At 37.2% G+C, this 23,099-nt stretch overlaps 1 protein-coding gene across 4 annotated transcripts in view; it reads left to right on the top strand.

Moving 5' to 3' along the window:
- TOX (thymocyte selection associated high mobility group box) overlaps window positions 1–23,099 on the top strand; it is a 226,604-nt gene that overhangs the window by 200,053 nt on the left and 3,452 nt on the right. For all 4 annotated transcript variants that reach the window (XM_074897711.1, XM_074897713.1, XM_074897709.1 and 1 more), the window contains 3 exons: window positions 568–648; window positions 13,345–13,731; window positions 22,565–22,716. In XM_074897711.1, coding sequence (XP_074753812.1) covers window positions 568–648; window positions 13,345–13,731; window positions 22,565–22,716 — 620 coding nt within the window. The remainder of the gene's footprint in view (window positions 1–567; window positions 649–13,344; window positions 13,732–22,564; window positions 22,717–23,099) is intronic.

Below are 23,099 nucleotides of genomic sequence, written 5' to 3' on the forward strand. Positions count from 1 at the left end.
AGATCCATGCTCCTGAGAAGTTAATTAGACCGATATGGGATCAAGACTGAAATAATGACTAACATTTATTATCCTTAGCAGCTCCATGAAGCTTCTTTGACTGCCCCCAACAGTTTATCCAGGGAGGAGAGAAACCTCTTGACTGATCCGCGTGGTGCCGTCATCTCCGTGTTCATTTAGTTCAGATGTCTTTCTGCACATTCTCATCTTCCCTAGAGGGTTTTAACTCATCTCACAAGTAGAAGCCAGTGGAGAGGCCCACACCCGCCTTCCCCTGTCCCTAAAGGTCCCATTTGCAAGTACTCCCTGCGCTTCACTTTGAACAATTAAACCTGAGATGCTATGAGGGATATTGTTTTTTCAGTACTACTGGGTAGTTAAAGGGTGTTTCACAGTTAGAACAATATTTTCTTTAAAATATTTGATGTTTATTATTTCACTCTTTAAGCAATATGAGGAGGAAAGGCTGTTTACTTAGAAAGACTTTATGAAGATGCATGAGACACACCGGTGATATATAAAAACAAAACCAGATTAATTTACCAATGTGACACTCTTTGTTTTTAGGTATACAAAAAGAAAACTGAAGCTGCCAAGAAGGAATATCTGAAGCAGTTAGCTGCCTACAGAGCAAGCCTTGTATCCAAGGTAACACATAATGTATATACATACACATATATATATAGTGACATATTGCAAACGATTTTCAGCATTTATATGGTGCTGAGCACCGTAGTATTTAGTGCAAATAACCTTGTTTCTTATCACCTTAAACTTAGGTTTAAGGTGCAAATGCTCAGTAAACACAGTCATCTCTCCATGAAAAGATATCCTTTCCCTTCCGGCCATAGAGACAGCACTTTTCCAGGCTGGGAGTGTCATTGCAGTTGATAACGGTAAAAAGACCTCAATATAACAAATATGCCATGCCTGGGAGTCACTGTTCTACCTATAAGGGAAAAAAAAAAATACACAAAATGCCTCGTTTCAGTTTGGGTGTTTTTTAAGTACTGTTTTTTACCTTGCAGTCACAGTACAGAAAAAGTCAGCTCACATAGCAGATTTTCATAAGAAAATGTGAACTTCCATTTTACATTCAGCAAGCGATTTTTGTGAGCACAATACAGGTCACCATAAGGCTCTTATACTGGAACACACCAGTGTATCCCCAGTACACAGCTAGCAGCAATTTTCTAAATTGATTTATACAAACGTTCTTAGTGTCCATAATTTTGTAACAGACTCTTTAAAATTTGTAATAGACTTTAATATATGCAGAAGAATGTGAAATTACTGCACTGTGTCAGTGTGAAAAAACAATTAAGTGACTTCAGAATCATGCCAATTAGAATGACTTAGTTTGGGTCTGTCAAAACAAATTTAGATATATTTTATTCTTACATAAATAAAATTAATTTTGGAGGTAAAGATAGCAGTATGAAGGACTGGCATATATGACATGAGTCGAACTCTTTGTTAGTTTTAAATGTTTTTGAGGTGGTTGGTCCTGCACTATACTTCTCTGTATATTGTTTTAATTTGTACATAATTTATGGGGAAGACTATATTTTTAATCATACCAGGACCTTTCATGCATCTTTCTACATTGTATTAATATTTGGTCAGTGTTTGTTCTGAATTTAAAAGTCTGAAATATGTGTCCCCCTCATTCATTTTTGGGTCTTGTGTCTTACGCATTTTAATTTTATAGCTACTATCATAAATACTAATGCATTTAGTTAAAGTGGTTTACAGGGTACCTTTAATTTCTGTGTTAGAGCTGTTTGGTTCTAGAAATAATGACTTCAGAAAGGGTACCACATACACACAAACAAATTTTTTTTTAAATAGCCTGCTTATTGGCAGAAGATAGCTCTAAAAAGCCCCAAAATTCCGGTTTTGAAGAAATGCAAGAAGCCAACTTTTCACCTGAATGTCATTATTCAGCACATCATGGACTCTTTACATAACACTCTATGTAGCTTAATTTTGAAATGGCACATATAAAAAAAATGATATTTTAATTTTCTTTTTTTTTTTTTGAAAGAGAAAATTTTCTGCAATTTGTTTTTAGAAAAAAAATAAAAGATTGTTGATCAGTTCAGTGCATGAAGCCATTTGTACTTAAATTTGTTGTTAGTCAGAAAAGCACTGAAGCATTTTCTTAACTTTTAAGCAATTATTTAAATTCTGCCTATAATGTAATGTTTTCCTCTAGTGTGGAAAGTATCAAAATATAAACTTAATGAAGCTAAGTACTAATTGCTTACTTTCATGAACACATTCAATGAATCCAAGAGAGCTGACATGTAACTAAAGCAAATCCATTTTGGAATAAGGATGTAAAATACCCAGATGAAATACTATGTCAGTATATTCTAAATTATTAAACATTTATATGGCACCACAAGAGTTGTAGTTCTTTAGACAAGCATGTAAGCATAAAGAAATATATATAATACATTATTTAGACTGTCTGGAATCCATCTGATCTTTTATGTCCGTGTGTTATGTTATGATGTATAAAAGCTACTTTTAGAGAATATTATTAAGATTCCAAGATTCCTCATTCTCAAAAGTTAAGACATGCCAAAAGTAACATACCTTTTCCAAAACTACATTAATACAATATTAATGATTTGCTCACATGGTATATTTTAAACTCTATACCACACTCCGCGTGTGTCCCATTTCACACGCTTATAATCAGGTATTCACCCTGGGAGCTCCTGTGTTGTATTTACTGCATGTTGTTTAACATCGCTTCTTTACAGGATTTTCTGTGCTCCTCATCCCAGCAGTGTTTTAGTGTAAAGAAATAGTAACAGTCTGGAGTGAGAAGCTTGTATTGTCCATATTTTAAAACACAGCTAAATCATTGTGAAATCAAGTTTTCAGCAGTTTCGGGTGTCCTGCTTGGGACATCTAGAACTTCTTTTTTCAGAATATTTGACCAATATTACACCCTTCATCTTCATAGCAGAGCTCCAGTGACTTCAGGGTCAGCTTAACTCGCAGCTATGAGATGTTCAGTTGTGCTTCACATCACATCAGGACATCTTGCTATGATGATAGGAATTACCCATTTATCAAACTTTCTTCCTTCTCCCCTCCCAGAGGACTCTGCCTGGGGGAAGAGGCAGGCACAAGCAGGCAAGGGTGCTGCTCAGGTCCCCTGTTTCTAGTTCAGCAGATGTCTCACACATCCTAAAGCAGCTGCTCTACCAGTTTTTTAACTTTTGAACACTGATTCTGCCACTCTTTTCATGAAGTATTGCCAATTTTTAAACAGCTAGTGAGTCCAGGGCTTGTATGTGAGTGTTTGTGCATGTTTTCCTCATTTATTTGCAAGTCTCCATTTTTCTGAAAAGCAAAGGAATGGACATATGCCATGTTATACCTGAGTGGACCAGACTTGGAGCTTCATTTCACCTATCTTGGCCATTTGAGATGCTGGAATAGTCAGAATAGAAGACTGCAGAGAAATGGGTTAAATCTCCTTTTGCCAGGAGATTTCTTAGCCTCTGCTTGACAGCAGAATAATGAAATTCAGGAACATTAGTTTTCATCCCAAGCTTTGGGGATCCTCTCCTCTCCTCCAGCAAACCTTTACTTCAGCCAGCCTTTTTCCTAGTCCTTCTCTTGTCCTCTCACTCCTCACTTCTCCTTCATACACTCGTAGCCATGGGTGCATAGGGAAGGAAACCGAAGATGAACATGAGGGACAGACTCATGTTGCTCTTTATCACAGAGAGCAATCAGTACTAGGAAAGACCACATGGAGGAATTGTCTCAGCTGCTTTCTCAGATGATACATGCTTATAAATTTGAGTGCCATTTTACGGGAAGATGAGATATTACTCTTTATCACAACCTATCATTGTCCTTTCCAGAGTTCAAGTCCCTCTTCCATTGCATCTTAAGGGAGGGCACCCAGATTTTTTGGGAGGCGTACAGTGCTTTCCTCTGGGTGCATTTTTGCCAAAGCTGAGCAGTTCTGGTTGGAGTTTGTCACACACACACACTAGCATGTATAATTTCAGACTGTGTTCTTGACAAAATCATAACTGAAAAGAGTGGAAGTGTTACCAGCAACTTTGGCAACAGGATTGCCAGCCCATCTCTAGTGCACTTTTAAATGCTTTAGTGATGTCTTCATAAAATAGAGCTACCACTCTGTAAATAAGCTAAATATACAACTGTGTAAATATTTCAGTTATGCATTAATTCCTATTTAATTTATCAGTTTATTTCCTGTATTTTCTCCTTTTTTATAATGATTGAAATTAATGGGGCTGTTGTTGAGTTTGCTCATGTGTGTAAGAATTGATATGTAAAGGAAAAATCACATTACAAAGCATTATATCTTCTGCTATGCAGATTGCCATATTGCTTATAGTACTGACTAAGCCTTTGCATTGTAAACAAGTGTCTTTATATTTGCCCTTAGTTGCAACTTTTAGTACTATTCAGGTCCAGAAATGCAGTCTCTGGTATCTGGTAATTTGTATACCATTACATAAAATGCTGTGAATTGCAATTTTACTTTTTCATAAAACAAGCACTTTTTCTAGCTTAACCAGCCTTTTTTCTGGCTGACATTAGAGTTTTTGCTGCATCTTTCAAATATATATATATATATTTAATACAGATATATTTGTGTAAATATTAAATACTTTCATATATTATATATGTATATCTATGTATATTTATATAACAGTATGCATATTATTTACTTAAAATGTGTAATATATGTGCATATAAGTGATACATATATGTATATTATCTATGGCAAGTTTAACTGAATAGTACAAAGAAGATTTCGCTGTTTTATTCTCTCTGGCTAAATGAATCTTTAATTCTGTCTGTGTAGTGACACAACTTAAAGTTTCATGCAGACATATTTTAGCAGCTATGACTGAAGCTAAAACCTCTCAGCAAGGAGAATATTATTCAAATTCAAAATACTCAAGCATATTTCAAAACTCTGACGTTGTGTCTAAGTCAAAGTGGTGTCCTCACTTGACACTGCAGCAAACGCACTGGACATTTTTCAGTTTTGTGGGCAGCATAAATCCTTTGGACATGTAAAATTGCTTCTTGAAGTATATGGCAGACATAGCTTTCCTAGCCCATCACCTTGCAATTATGTTTCATAAAAATACTAAAGGTCATATCTAGTAAGACTGGCATTGCCTTAATGCCATTAGCACAGCAATTTGTAACCAGAGAGTCTCTAGGCACCCAAAATATCTGTTACACTGCCTAAGATGTAATAAAATTGAACAGCCTAAGGAATTCCAGTCTCTTAAGACGGCAGTGCATATAGATGAAAAAGTTTGAGCTACTTGTAAAAAGCAAAATGGTAACCATGATAAAAAAAAAAAAAAACAAAACCCAAAACTCAAACAGTAAACTTGGTATTATTTTCTCATTTTCATATATATATATATATGTGGTGAGAGCACTTGGCTAACATATAAAAAGGCAAAAAAATACATCAGCTGTCCCAGATTGTACTTCTCCCCACCCCTAAGTAAATGCAGATGTGCAGGTGTGCTCTCTCCTCAGTTTTTTTTCTGTAGCCCAGTGAATCCCAAATTCTTTTCTGCACAGTGGCCAAGCTTCAGATGCAGGGGAGCACCATATCCTGGCACACTCCTCCCTGAAATAAGCAGCTGCTGGCATTTAGGATGTTTCTTTTGGAAATATAATTCTGACTATCTCTTGACAGAGTAGATAGCTGAAGTGCCCTGGTCAGTGCTTTAATCAGTTGGCTATTGCATACGAGGAGAGCAGCATCCCGTCTGTTGATGGCAGAAAGGCACCTGGTTTCTGCTTTTTGAGACAACAGATTCGTATATTATATCTAGCCCCAGTCCATGCAGATGTTTTGGAATTTCATAAAACAGTTTAGGCTATTCTCAGTGAATGCATCAGAGAAAGAATAAATAAAAAATATGGTTATGTTTGATGCATGATATTTTTTACTTTTTTTGTAGCTGTTAAAGTGCTACAAGGCATTTGGCAATATTTCCCTTAGAATAACAAAAAAAAAAAAAAACAGAATGATGACATGCATGTACAGCTTTTACTTTTTTCCATTAAACATTAGAATCCCTAGCTGGGAAAACTATAATGTAAGGCTTTTACAGCAGGTACTTCATGCTTCTATGATACCTCAGTCTTTTGTTCTTTCTGGAGTTAGTATGATGCAGTCAGAAATTTTCAAGGAAGTAAGTAAACTTATGTATGTGCAAGTATGTGATGTATCAGAGTGTCTGGTGAGTGAACATTTCTATTTATAAAACAATTGTCTAATCTGATAATAACACAAATCCAACCATCTTCTTGTCTAGCAAGGAAACCAACTATCTACTGCAGCTGAAAATGTACAGCAAACTATATTTAAGTTAATGCCGTGAATACAATTTGAGGCTAAATCATGTGAAGCTTTGCATTCAGCAGTTGAAAAACTGAGAGACGCTCTCAAATAATTTCTGCCAAAAATGGCAGAAGTGTCTTGAGCTTGAGAGAAGCCAGATTTTGATTTGGAGATGAACTGTGTTTGGTTTTGAAGTGAGTTAATAAAACTAGATTTCACTATTAGCCTAGTGCTTCCATTTGGGGAATTAAAACACTTGTATCAAATTAAAGTTGCATATCCTTTATCACATGTACCCAGGTTACATTCATAAAACATCCATTTTTACTTACATACCCTGAATGAATCCATGACAATCCCCTGTAGATGATTACAAAATGTATATTTAGATTTGAAGATGTTCTTCTGAGCCACCTCAGCTAATTATAGATGACAACCCATGGCTTACTTCTTTGTTCTGAAACATCAAGAATGTGTCAAAAAGCTCTCTGAACTCTCTAGAGTCCCAGATGTTGTTATTGCAATAGGTGACTGGAATTAACAAAATACGAAACATCATTTGCTTCTTGTGACTGTGAAACATCATTGCCTCTTGTGACTTAGGTAGGAAGGCAGCCGTACTGCAAATATGCATATGAGTTCTCTACCAAACTGGATAGAGTTAAGTCAAAGGAATCTCTAGAGAAGTTAAAGAGCTAGGCAGGAAAAAGAAAATGCTTCCAGAGAAGCGTCATTCTCTCATAAACAGCTTCACAAGGGCATTTATAAAATGGCTAAACAAATGTAGGCTAGAAGAAGGGATTCTTCTCAAGGACAGGCTTGGGGTTGGAAGTGACCTAAAATGTCAAAAATGTTAAAAAGGACAGGATTATGTGAACACAGAAAAGCTGAGAGAAGGAATAAACAATTCAAGATGTTCCTTCCACCAAAGAGACAGCAAAGACAGCAGATGCAAACTTAAGCTTAGGTAAGCTTTGTAGGAGCTGCATAAATATTCAGCCAATTTCCTTCTATCTACCTCTTTAATGCCACGGCACTGAAGATAACTCATTTAAAGCTGAGTCAGGCCTGCCTAAGTTTGATCACAGCCTGCACAGCCTGGACCTTCCTGGTACCAGCTGGCATAATCACTGCTGTTACCTGAACATAACCTTCATTCTGGTCATAGAGTCCAAAAATGGTTGCATTCCTCAACATGGCTCACAGATGGACACCAGTCACTAGATGTGTGCATGGCACCATCATGAAAAGGGACAGTATGACAACTACATATGCTTCGGACACATATTCATGCAAAACCTGAATTGAGTTAAACTCTTTCCTAAACTTTGAAATACTCACATAGTCCATGTTCCTTGTCTATGTAGAGAGGATGCCAAACCTCTCTTTCTCCTTTAAAGAGAAGCATCTGTTTCTCATTTAAAATAAAACTATGTTACACCATCTTGGCTATGTAAAAAAAAAAATCTTCTGAGGCTGGAATAGGTTATGTTTCACAAATAAAGCTGTTTGTATTGATAGAAAGTTTATCTGGCCATATTGGCCATAAGGGTTGTGTCTTTGCCCTTGATGAGATCTTTCAACATGTATTTAAAGGACACATGGGCATCCAACAGTACCAAGAACATTTACCAAATGTTGTGGATGTACTGAATTATTTACTGAATATTTTACTATAAAGGAGACCTTAATTGCTGCTGTTAATAAAGAAGTATTTTCATAATGTCTGGTCTGTAAATGACTGAAATTATATTGCTACAGCTGAAAGGCTGTATCATTAACTAATCATTAGTTAATTGATCATTACCTGATCATTAACTAATTTTGTGAAATCAATAGAATACCAAAAAAAAACTTTTTCCTCTGTAAGTAGAACAACTATGGTTTCTTTGAGACAACACTGACTTTTTGATTTTATGTTGTAAACAGAAAGGAATTATTGCAAAAGTATTTAATTCCCATATATTGTGGTATTATATGCTATATATTATATATAATATATTGGGGTAATATATGCTTATATTATATGTAAGAATGCTGAATATAAAGCATGTATACAGTATGTAAATTGAAGCTGTTCATATATGCGTGTATATATTTACCTCTGTGGGCCTACTTGCTGGCAACATTTCTAGCAATAACTGCATTAACATGTTAAAAAGCAAAACGAAGTATTGGCACAATAGTTTCTAGGTATGCTTCTGAAGAAATACAGGTCAAAAGTACTGCTTATCAATTGGGAATGATTCTCAGCCGCTGTTAGCGGGGTCCTACCTGATTCTTATGAAGAACTACATGGACATCCAGGCATTAATACTGAAGTGTTGGGCTCGGATCCAAATTCCATTTAGGTCAATAGGAGACTTTCCATTAAATTCAGTAGCCTAAGGATCAGGCCCTTACAGTACTGCCTTGTAAAAACATGTCCTTGCTCTACTTCCAGTCACATGGATGTTGTTTATGTTCCAACAGAAGTGGGGTCAGAAGAGCCAACAGTATCTAGAAGGCAGTCACAAGTTAGAAAGAGAATCAAAACCCATGTGTAGGTTTCAACAGTTGTTTGGTTACCCAGATATACAGGTGGGGGTTTAAAAGGCAACTTTTCAAAATGATAGTAAAATTATATCCTAAAGGAAGCTGTGGAAGTGCCAGAATGGCATCACTAGGCTGTTGCTGTTTTCTCTGATTGTGAGAGACGAGACACTGACACCACTAAATTGAGCAGGATGTCTGTACCAAAAATCATTTCTCAACAGTAGGAGCGGGTTGGATGTCTTGCGGTGAGGGAAATCCCACTGTCACTTCCCTCTAAGGAACTTAATACCCCTCCTCATGCCTGTATTCAGTCTGTGATAAGAAGGAAGAAGGACCATTAGTCCCAGGGCAGTTCTCCTCGGAAAAGACTACACAACTGGATGATCAATGTTTAAACTCTTAATTTAATTCTTTAAATTGGCTATTCTGCATAAAGAGTTTTGGCACACAGTAGGGGAGTAAAAGGTGGATGGGAAAGTTTGCTTTGGGCTAGAGTCGGAAGGAAAGGCATGAGTTTGGTGAAAAATTTGTTCAAAATTATCAACTCTCAACACTTTCTCTGGAGAACATCACTCATCTGTATCATCACACATTTTCTTGAAGGTATGATACTAGTAGAATAATTGTGTGGACTGAGGGTCATGAACCAGTACTTTTAATTAATATAATTATCTTTATTATCATCAGAGATTGAGTAATGTTTATTTTGTTTCCTTCCTTTCCCTATTTCTCTTCTACTTTCATTCTCTTTCTGTTGGGATTTCAAAATGTTCTTCTCTCTTTTTCTTTGTGTTTCAGTAAAACAATAGATTTTTGTAAAAAAATTAAAAGGTGATTTTGTGTTGTGCCTGCAGGCAGTCATACTTTTTCCATAGCATTACATTACCTTGGCCTACCTACCTTGTCTTCACCTTCTGATTATTTTTTTTTTATTTAGGCAACAGTATTAGATGATGATGTTAGATGGGGAGGCAGGTCCATAAGAAACCCTACTCCTACCCTGTGAAGAACTTGAAAGATTTAGAGTAAGGCTTTGACCTGAACTCCAGAACAAGTAGAAGCCACTCAAAGAGCATAAAGGACTGTCAGGAAAAGCTAGTTTGTGGTCCTAGTGTATATTTGCTAATGTATGTGTACAATGCCACTTCCTACCATTAACTAAATATAATATTCTGTCACCCTCTAGTGGTGGGTCTACAACACCATGTTTCTGATAGTCATGATAAGAGATTTTCTCACTGCAAGTCTAGTAGAAGACCTTGTCACTTAAGAGACGTAGTGTTTCAATGTTTGGTGGCCTCTGTGTATGGATTTGTAATTTTGCATGTATCTGTAACTCAATTGTATCCTGTAACTTCATGCCAAAAATTAGAGATATAAATTGCTGTGTTGGTTTTGGGAAAATTAATTAAGCAAAGAGGGTTTCTTAAAAAAATATTTATGTGCTCTTCTCCTTGGAAAAGAGAAAATTGACTGAATTCCAACCTACAAAGTTAGGGGACATGACTGTGCACTTGAAGCCCATATTGGCTAATCAAATCCTATTGGCTAATCAAATACCTTCTTCATTCCTAGTTGTATCCATAATAAAAGTCCTCATCTAAGACTGTCTGATGCAGTGCTGGTCAGGTGCAATGCCCATTCAAATCTGTGAAAGAAGTAATTGTGCTTGGAATGATAGTGTGACTTATGCATCATATATACCTCTTCGTATATTTCACAGTAAAGCAACATAACAAAACCAAAATATATGACACCACCTATTCCATTAGCTTCAGCAATACTTATAAAATCTGTGTTTCTGACCAAGCCTTAGAAAAAGTGCAGTGTGCTGGAGAATAGCATTTAATGGGTTCATTTATCAAGATTCCCAGTAACTGATAATATTGATGTGTTTTACACTGATATTGGACTATGTGGCTTCAGATCACATATGATTTAAAGCATCCTAAGTAACAGCAAAATACTTGGTCTGAAACTGAAGTGTTGTGCTTTTCATTGGATCAGGAGGTAGTGAAACATAAAGACAGCTGATTGATAGCTTGAAACAGCTAGAATGATCCCTTTTGATCACTTTGCAGACACTCTTCTCAGAGGTAAAGCAAGTGTTATTAATCTCTGGCCCAAGACAGTACAATTCCTCTTAACATAGTTTGAAATTTGCTAACTGTGTGATACATCTGTAATTTTATCGGGATGGGCCATGCATTCACCACTTATGTGTGAACTCAGAATTACCCAATAATTAAATTGACTCACTGCATCTTTGTTAAACAGGTGTATGGCAGCATCTCTGTAGTCACAAATGAAATATAAGTATGTATCAGTATGTCACAAATAGTGCTGCAAAGGTTTTTTGATACTTCCTCACCAGGAAGAACTTTTTAACCGATCTGCCCTTAGATGCTTCAGACGCAATTATCCCTGCTTGGACCAGTTAGAGCCTGCCTGCTACATCATGGAAAGGCAAGCTGTTTTCATGAGGGGATGATACTCTCAGTAAAACTTTAATTTTCTCAAGAAAGAACACAGCATACACCTCCTGTAATGTGTAAAGAGCCCAGGACACACAAGAGGAGGGTCCTGAACATGATGCTAATTAGCAAACTTTCTTCTGAATCTCTGAAATTTCAGCAAACCTGCCAGTCTTTGCTACCACACTCACAAGTGTCCTAAAAATACAACTGGGAAGAGAGGGTAAAAATATTTCTCATGTTATTATGAGTATTAGTTCAGTGGTTTAAAAATAATACCAAAAACCTGGCAGATTTTGCACCTGCTTTCAGGTTTTACTGTTTACTATCTGTAGGTTTTTATCTCTGTATCTGAATCTTGCAAACATGCATATATATAATACACAGAAAAGCATACACAGAAGAGCCAGGCAGATCCACAGAGGCAGAGATTTGCCTTCATTTTATCATATTCATTTAATTGTCCTTAGTTTACTGGAGAAAAGGGGTTTTTTGCTAATAGAACTCCAGTTATATTTAGGAAGAATGAAGTTATCTTTATCATCTTTATCATCGCATATAGTGAAGCAATTTCAGTAACGCGCGTGTCAGCGGATTGTTGGTGCTAGTACATCCTTCAGAAAGAATACAAATAGACTTCACTGACCCTGGAGTGCTGAGAGTAACATGAAACTTACTCTGACTTGTAAACTGAGCAAACATGACATGGAGGTCACAGAATAAGGGCATATATGCATCCTTCAGCCCTTGTTTTGACAAAGTGACTTCTTTCTCCAGAGGGACATTTCTGCCATTTTTTTCCAGCATTTTTCACCTTTCACTGACTATTAATCCCAGTGTGACTGAACTGCAAATTACGATTCCCACCTATAAGCTCATGGGAGTTAATTCTTAAATTTGTTTCATCATTTATTTGAGCACACATAGTTAGCACTCAGAAGATCTAAGAAAATAAGCATATGGAAAACAACAAATTGAGTTTAAATCAAATGTAACTAGTTATTAAAATATTAGAACAAAGAATATTATTATAATACACATTCATTAGTGGAAATTTTTTACTTCTAGCAGCAGTAAGATTTCTTAAAGATCGAGGTAGACCTATGCATTTTCTAATATTCTCTGCAGTATTCTTCCAGCTTTAGTAAGATAGCTTCCCTGTGTCTGATGCAGTCTAACATTTATATAGACATCAGTTTTAAACAGAATTTTCAGAACTTTATGAACTGGATTAACAAAGGAAGTTTTTCTAAAAAATAAATTAATCAGACTATTCTTATTTTTCTGAATGCACAGCTCTTGAAACATGTTTGATACTGTGTGGATAGCATCCCAGCACAAAATACTTCAATATAATGGTAGTGCACAACAACTATATTTATTCAGTTCATATTTATTCACTGTGGATGGGGTTTAGCCTCTTCATCATGTTAGTTAACTGACTATTAGCAGTTACCCACATTTATGGTAAAGGACATTGAAATTCTTATCCCTGGTTTGCAGATGGGAAAATGTGACATGTCAAAGATCACTGCAGACTTTTGCTGAAACACACCCTCCTGAATCTCTTTTCAACTAGGTCACCAAATCTGAGGACAATATGTGAATAAAAGTGAAAGGCTTGGTTGTCTTTGCTGTGTAGGTTATTAGGTCAGTGATGCCAGTTCCAAGTTTGGAAAAAACAAAATGTCAGCCTAGACCAGGAAATAGGGAAGCTAACTTTTTTTTTTTTTTTTTTTTTTTTTTTTTTACCATATTGAAAAATGTAAGGTAAAAGGAATTAAAGGAATTAATTCTTTTTCTGGTATAATAACCAAATTCCATTTCAAGGACAATTTGATGGTCCAGATAACTGTTTTCCCATGGTGTGATTCTTAATCAGACTTCAGGGGGTGGAACACAGTATTTTGTAGCTTCTAAGTATTGTCTGTTTTTTGGTTTTTTCAACAGAGCTACAGTGAACCCGTTGATGTTAAAGCCTCCCCACAACCTCAGATGATGAATTCAAAGCAGTCAGTGTTCCATGGGCCCACCCAGGCTCACTCTGCACTGTACCTCAGTTCCCACTACCACCAACAACCAGGAATGAATCCTCACATCACTGCCATGCATGCCAATATCCCCAGGAACATAGCGCCCAAGCCCAACAACCAAATGCCAGTGACTGTTTCCATAGCAAACATGGCTGTGTCCCCACCACCACCTCTTCAGATCAGCCCCCCTCTGCACCAGCATCTCAACATCCAGCAACACCAGCCGATTTCAATGCAGCAGCCCATTGGAAACCAGCTACCGATGCAAGTCCAGTCTGCTTTACATTCACCTACAATGCAGCAAGTAAGTTTGAACTTTTCAGTTGTCTGGAGAACTATGTTTTTTTTCTGGGGGAGGAGAGAAAGTCATCCAGAAGCTGACAGTGAGAGAGATTTAGAGCTATGGATTAGCTGTAATTTTACAGAGTTCCAAAACCATGGTAGTTCAGTCTGAGGGTTTAGTGTTTCAAAACCAAGAACAAATGAATGAGTTTACCTAGATGACAGAGAACTTCAGTAGAACTGTCTGTGCTAACAACAACATTCATCACATTCTTCTGAATGCTAGTCCTGTCTCCTCCCCAAATTCAGGAGGCATCCTTTAAATAGAAGTGTATCTGTAGATCCATCTGCAAATATAAGTGAAATGCTAAGTCATCAGGAAACACATTTTACAAACAAAAGGCAGGCATGTCTAGAAAAAGACACAGTTGTAGCTTGTGCTGTTATCCTTCTGCTTACCATGGAACAGTCAGGGAACGTGAAGCAACACTGCTTGTGTTAAACGTTCTAGATTAAGTGATCACTAGTGTTAGTTTATGCTGCATTCATAACTTCATTTTCTTAGATAGATATACCTTTTTAAATTTGAAATAATTGGGCTGTCCCCAGTACCCCAATATGGTAGCTTTTATTTTTTCATTCTCAGTGTTTTAGATGGTTGATTCTCAATACATTTCCTAGGACTTCTGAATGAATGCAGACCAACCATAGTATTGTGACTTTCAGGCCCAGGCCTATGGAGACTTAGAGTAGATTAACTGCTGATTTCATGAGAGAAAATTTCCTTTTGCATTGGATGAGATCTGACTACCAATAATAAGATTCTTGCTTTGCAAAGAGACATTAGAATGAAAATTTTTTGGATGGAGAATCTAGAAAATTTGTATATGCAAAACTTGTCAGTTCTGTTTGACAATACATAGTCATGAAATTGCTGCATGTTTTGAATATCTCTATAAATCCACCGTTGCTAACAAGGCATTTGCATTTGCTTTCCAAGCTGAAAACATTTCATCTCAGGATTGGTCTTCAGAGGTGGGAATACCTGAACACAAAACATAGCTTCTAGCTGGGAGAACAATTTAACAGGGAAAGAAATTTCCAAAGCAGGACAAAAAAAAAAAAAAAAAAAATAAAATTAAAAAGAGTTGAAACCAATCTGCACTGATAAATTTAATTGTCCAGAAGGTAAACCAAGTGTGTGCTCAGGATGATCTGATTTTTTCATAGACATTGATCTTAGTCTCAAGAGTGATTTGCAGTAATCAGACAGGAAGGAAAATTTGTAAAGCGTTTACAACTGTTTCCTAGTCCAGTTTATTTTTCATGATCAGAGTAAACGGCCTCAACAGACTTACGATCACACAAATGTGGAGTCTTTTATTGTTATGTATTCCTGAAAGTTCTTCTATTGGTTAGTAACTAATGTGAGAGCCTATTCTCAAATCTCAGAGAAACTCAGGAGTTAACCCGAAGCCTGGGCAGTTAGAATTATCGGGGGGAAGTCCTAGACAGGTGAGCCAAGAGGGTCTGTCTGGAGATCCTAAACCTAACACAGCCCTGGTTGAACCTGAAGGCTCAGAGCAATGCAAGACAAAGCAATGGACAGACTTAATGCAATACCCTGGTTCATTTACCAAACTTGAAAAACAACATCTGTGACAACAGCCTGTAGAGATTGTGTAGTTATATTTCAGCAAGTTTTTATTGCAAAGTGATTCAGTCTTCTGAGTTCAGATTGTTTGCCAAGTTCAGTGTCACTTGTACATTACTTGTCCAATAAAGAGCTATAGAAGATCAAACTCCCTTATGTCTTTTCCAGTCTCATTGATAGGCATAATTTACCAAACAGATTTGAAAATCTGACTTTATTTATGGAATTAATAGTACAGTAGGGGCTAGCAAAAAATGTAATGCAGATGTTAGGTACTTATATATGTATACATACATCATCATTGTTGTATGAATCCAAACACTTAGGCGTTATTCCAAACCATTATATACTACAAAAAAGGTAAGGTAATATGAATCTTCTGATGTTTTATTTTACCAATGCATGCTTGTAGCATATGGTGTGCGCATCAATGGCTTGAGAGTACTTTCACTCATCTGTGAGATGTGTGGCATGCAGTTGAGTTATTTCTAGCTTAAAAGAAAACACAAGATGCTAGATTGTAGAAAACAGGTGTCTAGAAGTCAATATGTAGACCTGTACCATGATGAGGCTTTTGCTTTACTAAGTACAACTACAATAAAGTAAAAAATGTTGTGCCTCTGTGTTCCTGTTCATTGTTAAACTCATGAAAAGTTAGGTTAAATACTTTTTACCCGCTCATATTCCTTAATCAGAAAGGCTGATGCTTATAATGAAGATACCATGGTGAGATATTTCTGAGCTTCACTCAAGGTGACAGGTGCTTATTACCTGTTGAAATGCTACACTGCCAATCTTAACTACATTCCTCTTTAAGCACTGTGGAACATCTATAAACCAGTTTTTATTTCTTACACTTCTGTTTTTGTTTCAAAGTAACAGAAATTTTGAACTCTGGAAAATCTATGTAATTTCACTTTGAAATATTTTAAATATAATTTTTATATTTTTTTACCGTACAACAGTTTAGAGAGTTTATGTTTAAATATAGAATCCATTTCCTTTAAAGAGTGACATTGACAAAGACAAAGCAAAAAGTATGTTAAATTTTGGGGCAACAGGTGTACTAACAACACTATGATTTGCCATGCCAGAGCAGAACAGTGATATCCTGTCTAGTCTCTTAGGTATGACTCTTTCTAGTCATACTTAAGAAATATTAGAAAACACGATCACCATGATTTCATACTGCATTAGAGCATGGAGGACAGGTTAGCCACCAGGAAACAAACAGCAAGAAGTCAAGAAACTATAACCTGCAATTAAAGGCCTCTTTCTTACTCAGTTGTCAAAGGACTCTGCTCCCCCCTCCGCTCAAAATTGAGCAAACACTCTGCTGATCACAGAGCATGTTGAAAAGACATCATGGGAGAAAAAGTGAGCCCTCCAAAAGTTCACAGCAGCACAGAGTCAACAGCAATGAGGATAAAGAAGAGGCACCACCCTGTATGTTCAGCCCATGGTGAGGAGGGAAAGAGGACTTTGGATGCGAGGTTCAATCCCCAGCAGCATGGTGTAGACCACTCTGCTACATAAGAAGACAGACAAAAAGAATAAAAGAATAGTAGTCTGATAAAGCCGAATGGATTGTTGCATTTAATTCAACTTTTTTCACTTTTTCCCTCAGCTGTTTGATTTCTCCATGCTAAAGGTGTGGTTACCCCACGCCTTTTCCAAAGGCAAACATCTAGTTTATGTAAGCAGCAAGAATAGAAACTAATTAGCATCCCACTTCCTACAGTGTGACTTTCAACTGGAGATGTTTTCCTTCTTGGAGACCTCATGACCACTCACACCAAACAGACTAATACACTTTAAGAAGAAATGAGGTAAATTCTCTCCTGTCACATTGCAGCATGAAGCTTAATAGGCAAGAGAAGAGTAAGTCTGCCAACAACTTCCTAGCGGTCTTCTACTGCAGGCATTCGCAGACTCACCTGGCTGGACACCACCATTGCAGACAGACAGCTGTGCTGTAGACACATTAGAAGCAGCAGTCACAGCTCCCACCGGTGGTGGGTTCTGATTTTTTTCCTTTTTCTTCAACGTCCACCTTTGAAATAGTTTGTGGCATACTAGTGTAACACTTAGTGGTAGAAGGCTCTGGGAATCCCAGCTCTCTACAGATCTCCTGCTCGTTTTCTCCAGAAGAGGGATGACAGTTTCTTATCAAAGACCATTATCAAAGACAGTCTTGTAGTATGTCTGAAGGACTGCCAGCTCCAAGAAAAATCACATAAAGATCCAGATTTCAGTCCTGGCAGGCAGAAACACAGTTCTCCAAAACCACTGTGTGCAAAATCCACAAACTTCTGTGTGTAACTTTGAGGACGAACTGATAAGAAGTGCTGACCTGGGGAGTTCTACCATCACTGTTGCCACGACAATGAGCTGATCTTCATCTGCTCCACGGGGAACATCATGTCCTCCTCCACTTCAGCAGTCCTTGCCTGCATGTGCGCAGCTGCCAAACCAAGAGAGACTGCCAGCTAGAGAAGTGCAGTCTCCTCTGGGAGTCCACAAAAACTACAGAACATCAAGATTAGAAGTGCTGGTAGCCAAAAATCCTCAGTGACTGCACAATTTCTGTTATTTTAAAAACCAATTAATTCTGTGGAGTATGCAGCTGATGCAGTGCAGCCAAATTGTTCTGAAATGTACAAGGCAAAGTAAAATTTAGGTATTAGCATTTTGGTCATAAGCCTAGCATTAGTAAATATTTTCTAATTTATTTTAAACAATCTTCTCTATTTTGAGATATCTAAATGTTTTCTGTAACTTTTTCAAAGTAGACTACTTTGTCTCTTTTCCTTTCTGTTCCGAAACAGTTAATGAATAAATAATGGGCACTACTGTAGATCTTTGTGGTGCTCGTTTACAGTGATAAAAAATGACCATTTAGTTCTATTCTCAGATTTAAATTAGATCTTGATTTTTATTATATTTAGCTTCTAATTCTGAAATACACTATATTTTCCTTAAATATTATTTTATTAATAGGAGCCGTGTTAAATTTTTACTTTGTTAAAGTCTAAATCCACTGTGTAGCAGGGGTTTTTTAATCCACTTTTGACACACTGGAAGAATGACAGTAGATCAGAAGAGTGTGATTTTTCTTTCATTAAACGCTCATGTGAGCATCTTATCACTGTACTTTTTAACTGATAGAACTGCTTCTCTCCAGTCTGTTTCTTAGGTCTGACATGTTGTTTAGTTTTTATTTAGTTGGGATCAAATGATCTGAATCTTGACCCTTCTCATTCAAATCAGCACAATTTCTCCAGAGTTCAGACTAAAACACCACCTGAAGCTGCAACCTGTTTTCTGTTGCAAAGTCGTTCTTTCCTTTCTCCACTCACACAGACATTTGCGCTTCTTTCTGAGCGTATCCCCTCTCCAACTTGTACTGTGATGTTTTGTGTGGAGAGTGATGAGACCATGGATTCACACCCTCCCAGATATGCCCAGTTCCTGTTAAGGACTTTTAATTAGCCCTACCGGAACCATCTCCTTCCCTGCTCAAAATCCATCACCCAAGCACTGGCTGGGATGGTGAGTCCCATGACAAGCTCTGTCCCACTTTGGTTCACAGGTAGAGCAAGCAAAACTAGATTCTTAATGTCTAGTAACCATGGCTGCAAGTGCGTGCATAACGAAGAAGCAGAAGATTAATGTATGTCACATTTTATTTTTTATTTTTTAAAATAATAACTCATTTCAGTCTACTTTTAGATATTTCTTTTCCTTTAGAAAATAAATGTACACAGCAAGATGATTGCAGAGCCTGCCAAAAATAACAGCCTCATTTTTTCTGGTATATATTATATACAGTAAACTCATGGACCTGCTGTATTTGTCCAGATTTCTTCCTCTTTTTTGTTAAGCTTTGTCTTCAAATGAGGTCAGGAGAAAAAAAAAATCATTAATATCTGTCAACTTCCTTTATAACCTTAAGGAAAAATCTTTGTATGATATCACACAGACAGATTTTCAATTTCCTTGTGTAATAAACAGATGCTTTAGGATTTGGATGTAATTTAAAGGTTTAAAATATCACATTGAGATTGATGAATAAATCAGTTGTGAAGACAAAAACATTGATGCCTGTTGAAAATACCTCTCCAGACAGGCAGGAAATGAAATTAGTTCCCAGTAAAGTGTGGAGATGAGGATCACTGTTTAGTTCTGCTGCAGGCTTTTTAGGACTTGCTACAGTGGCACAACGAAACTGCTAGGGCCACAGAAATCTAATTAAAGAGCAAATGTCCCTCCTGACATCGAATTAATCTTTATCAAGTTCCCTATTTTTATTTCAATCTGGAACAAGAAAATGAAATTTAAAATTCTAGGCATGTTGCAAAACAGTTGGTGATTTTCTCTTGAGCATTACAATGCAAAAACATTCAGCATTGTTTAATTAGACCTCGAAGCACTCATTTTCTGAGCACTTTTTATTTCATCATTGTTTGTTAAGGGCTTACATAAATAATACACAAATATTTACTACAAGCCTGTTACAAGGCTGTCTCCCTCTGTTGTACAGATCTGTTTTTCCAGAGCTTTTTCTGTTGATGAAAAAGCTGAAGTAATTATTGTTTACATCTTAAACATCACTATACTTTATCTGTCCTTTGTATTGAGTTCAGGTTTCTTAAATTGCTTTGCCTTAACAAGCATGTTTTCCAGCACCCACACTGCTGGTATTCTGGTAGCCCTCAACCACAGCGGGACCACTGAGCTGCAGCAGCTCAGCTGCTTCTGGAGCTGCAGCCTCACTCAGATGCCTCTGCACCACGTTAAAATTTATTGCATGAGGATGTCCTAAGAAACAGGCCCTAATCCCAGGCAGTTAGAAACTAAACAGACTTGCCAGGTGCAAATAGAAAGAGTTGTTACCCCTTATTTTGCAGATGATAGGAGAATTAAGTTTGGATCCGTGATCATGCTTCGCTTGAAGAGAGGCAACGCAGTTTGGCTGTGGTCACACAGAAAACCTGAGAAAATGCGGTTCCCACACAATTCCAAGCTAGCATTTAAACCACAGGACCATCCTCCAACATCTAAGATATTTATTTGTCCTAAATCCAGAAGAAATGGAATGGCTATTGCACTGGTGGTGTCTTCCTCTGTTTTGGGGGAACTGTCTCTTCTTGCTGCATGAGTACCTGAGTCTGTGCCTGCTCACTTGCATCCTTCACTATAGCAGTGCTGGAGCTGCTGGCCCCATATAGTATTTTTCTTGTATATGTGATTATTTCATGAAGACTGGTAAGAGATAGCTCGGGGACTTTGCTACCAAAGGTGAGCCTCAGTGCCTGAGGTTATAATGTGTTTCTGTGGTTAGTTTCCTCTTATAGGTAAGGTGGAAATGCCTTGTGGGTGATATTTTGTATAAAAATTATGACAGTGGCATAAAAACCATTTTTTTCTGCCTTCTGATTGAACGAAACTCCAATTAAAGTCATTGGGAAGTCTGCTCAATTACAGTTTCCTTTGGATCCATTGGAAACATGGGGGTTGTTTTTGCAGCCTGATGTGCAGGTTTAGACTGCGGTGAAAGGCAGTGTATGGAGCATGGGGGTTACAGTCACAATGGATGGGGTTTATTTTACCTTATTAGCAGGGCAGTATATAAGTTACGTGACAATTAGATGCAGAATACAGCTGTGAACTTGCCCACTACTAATAGTCTGTTTCTTGGGGTCATCAGGGACACAGTGAGGCTTCAAAGAGCATTTAAGGTACTGAAGCGTGACGTGGGATATTCTCCATATGGAAGAGATTATGGAAGAAAGTAGCACTCGTTTATAGCTGAGGCCAAAATCCATGATCAGAATGAATGGAGTGAGGTGATGGTGTACACGAGAGGCACGGCAGGGCAGAACACCCATGGGACCTCTGGGGAAGAGACAGAGTATAACGCAGCAAGAAAGAGGAAGTGATGTTTTATTTGAGGGAAGCTCATTTCTTGGATGGAGAGGGCCAGGTGAAAACTGAGAATACTCATTTATCTTGATGAAAGATAGCATGGCTGACTTGTTAAACCAGCAGAAAAAAAAACAGCTTTCCATAAAATTCCTGTCCTAATGAAGTCTGTGTATAGGAAGCAATCACACATAATGCATTTGAATTTAAAACTAAGAGCTATGAGCTTTAAATCTATCTATTGTGTATGTGGACTTTGGCCAGAAAGAGTGGATTTTCAAACTAGGTGTCTTGGTTCAAGTTCAGTTTCTGATTTAGCAGCTACACATCCAGTTAATTTGAGTGGGAATTGTATGCCCTTGCCCCATGAAGGAGTTTGGTCTGTTTTTTTTCAGCAGACATCGATTGGTTTCATACAGCATTCCATACTTTACCCAATGTAGTTCTTCTGACTTTACAGGAACATGATGTACATTTTTACAGAGTGAACACTAGCCTTGAAATTTCAATTGTTCTCCTGGTTTTGAAACACAACATTTTAAACATTCTCGTATATCAAAAGAGCTAAAAATTACTATGACTTTTCATATGACAGATATTTCAGGGAGCAGGTTAGATGTCTTTTTGTAACTTCCACTTTTTTTTTTTCTTATCTTCTTGGTTTCAAAAAGCAAGTTATTCTGTACTACTTTCACTACATTAGTCCAACAACTGTTAAAAAGCTTTGGTTGAATTTCTGTTTAGTTGAGAGAGAAGTACAAATAAAAGAAGCAGCAGATGGTCCCTTTGTGACTGAATGAAGAAAAAGGGTTTTGAGAACAATATGTGAATAGGTGTAGTCTAATAAAACAGTCAGCCACCTGCTGCCTACATCCTTCAAAAAGATTCTGTTGCATATTCGGGGAATTAACGACTAGTGTGTATCCTTACATTTAATCTAAATGGAAGCTCTAAGAAGCAAACAGACCTTTTTGCCCCAGTGCTGACTGAGTTGTTCTCTTGGTTTTGAATTGTTTCTGCTCTGTCCCTTTTAGTTCCATCCTGTGACTGTGTAGTAGCTAACAATTTAGCAGTGTTTCATTTCTCAAAAAAAAAAAAAAAAAGGTGATAAAACTTAGAAAACACCTATACATTTTTTCCTATTTTAAGTCTGATAACCCAAAGTACACTTGGAAAAGAGGTATTCTACCATTTCTAGTACACATCAGGTTTTTTTCATGCACTCAACCTGTTGCTTGGTTTACATACATTGTAATGTACTTGCTTTCTCCTCTAGGGATTTACTCTTCAGCCTGATTATCAGAATATCATCAATCCAACATCAACAGCTGCACAAGTTGTTACCCAAGCAATGGAGTATGTTCGTTCAGGGTGCAGAAATCCTCCAGCACAGACTGTGGACTGGAATAATGACTACTGCAGTAATGGGTAAGCAGCCAGTGAATGCCACCTTGTGTTGAGCAACATTCATGACACAAGTGTCTGATAGAGAATTTGGAAACAAGTTTGTTGCCTGTTTCCCTACAGTATTTCACAAGTGCATCTGCGATGGCACTGTATTTATTCGGGAGTTAGACTATTGTGGGAGAACAAGTATTCAATACATATATTTATTAGACATTGTTGTCACCTTATCACAGCACATAACACTTTGGTCTTAGAGAATTTCCATTCCTTAGAAAAGCAGAACTGTAATTTTAGGGAGCAAGTGTAGGAAAGCAGTTTTAAGATCACTACCTCCTACTTGAGAGGCAAATGGCATGAACTGTTTTCTCTAAATACTTACCTACTTGTTCAGCAGAACAGTCTCA

This window comes from Athene noctua, chromosome 2 (assembly GCF_965140245.1).
Source record: "Athene noctua chromosome 2, bAthNoc1.hap1.1, whole genome shotgun sequence".
Taxonomy (NCBI): Eukaryota; Metazoa; Chordata; class Aves; order Strigiformes; family Strigidae; genus Athene; species Athene noctua.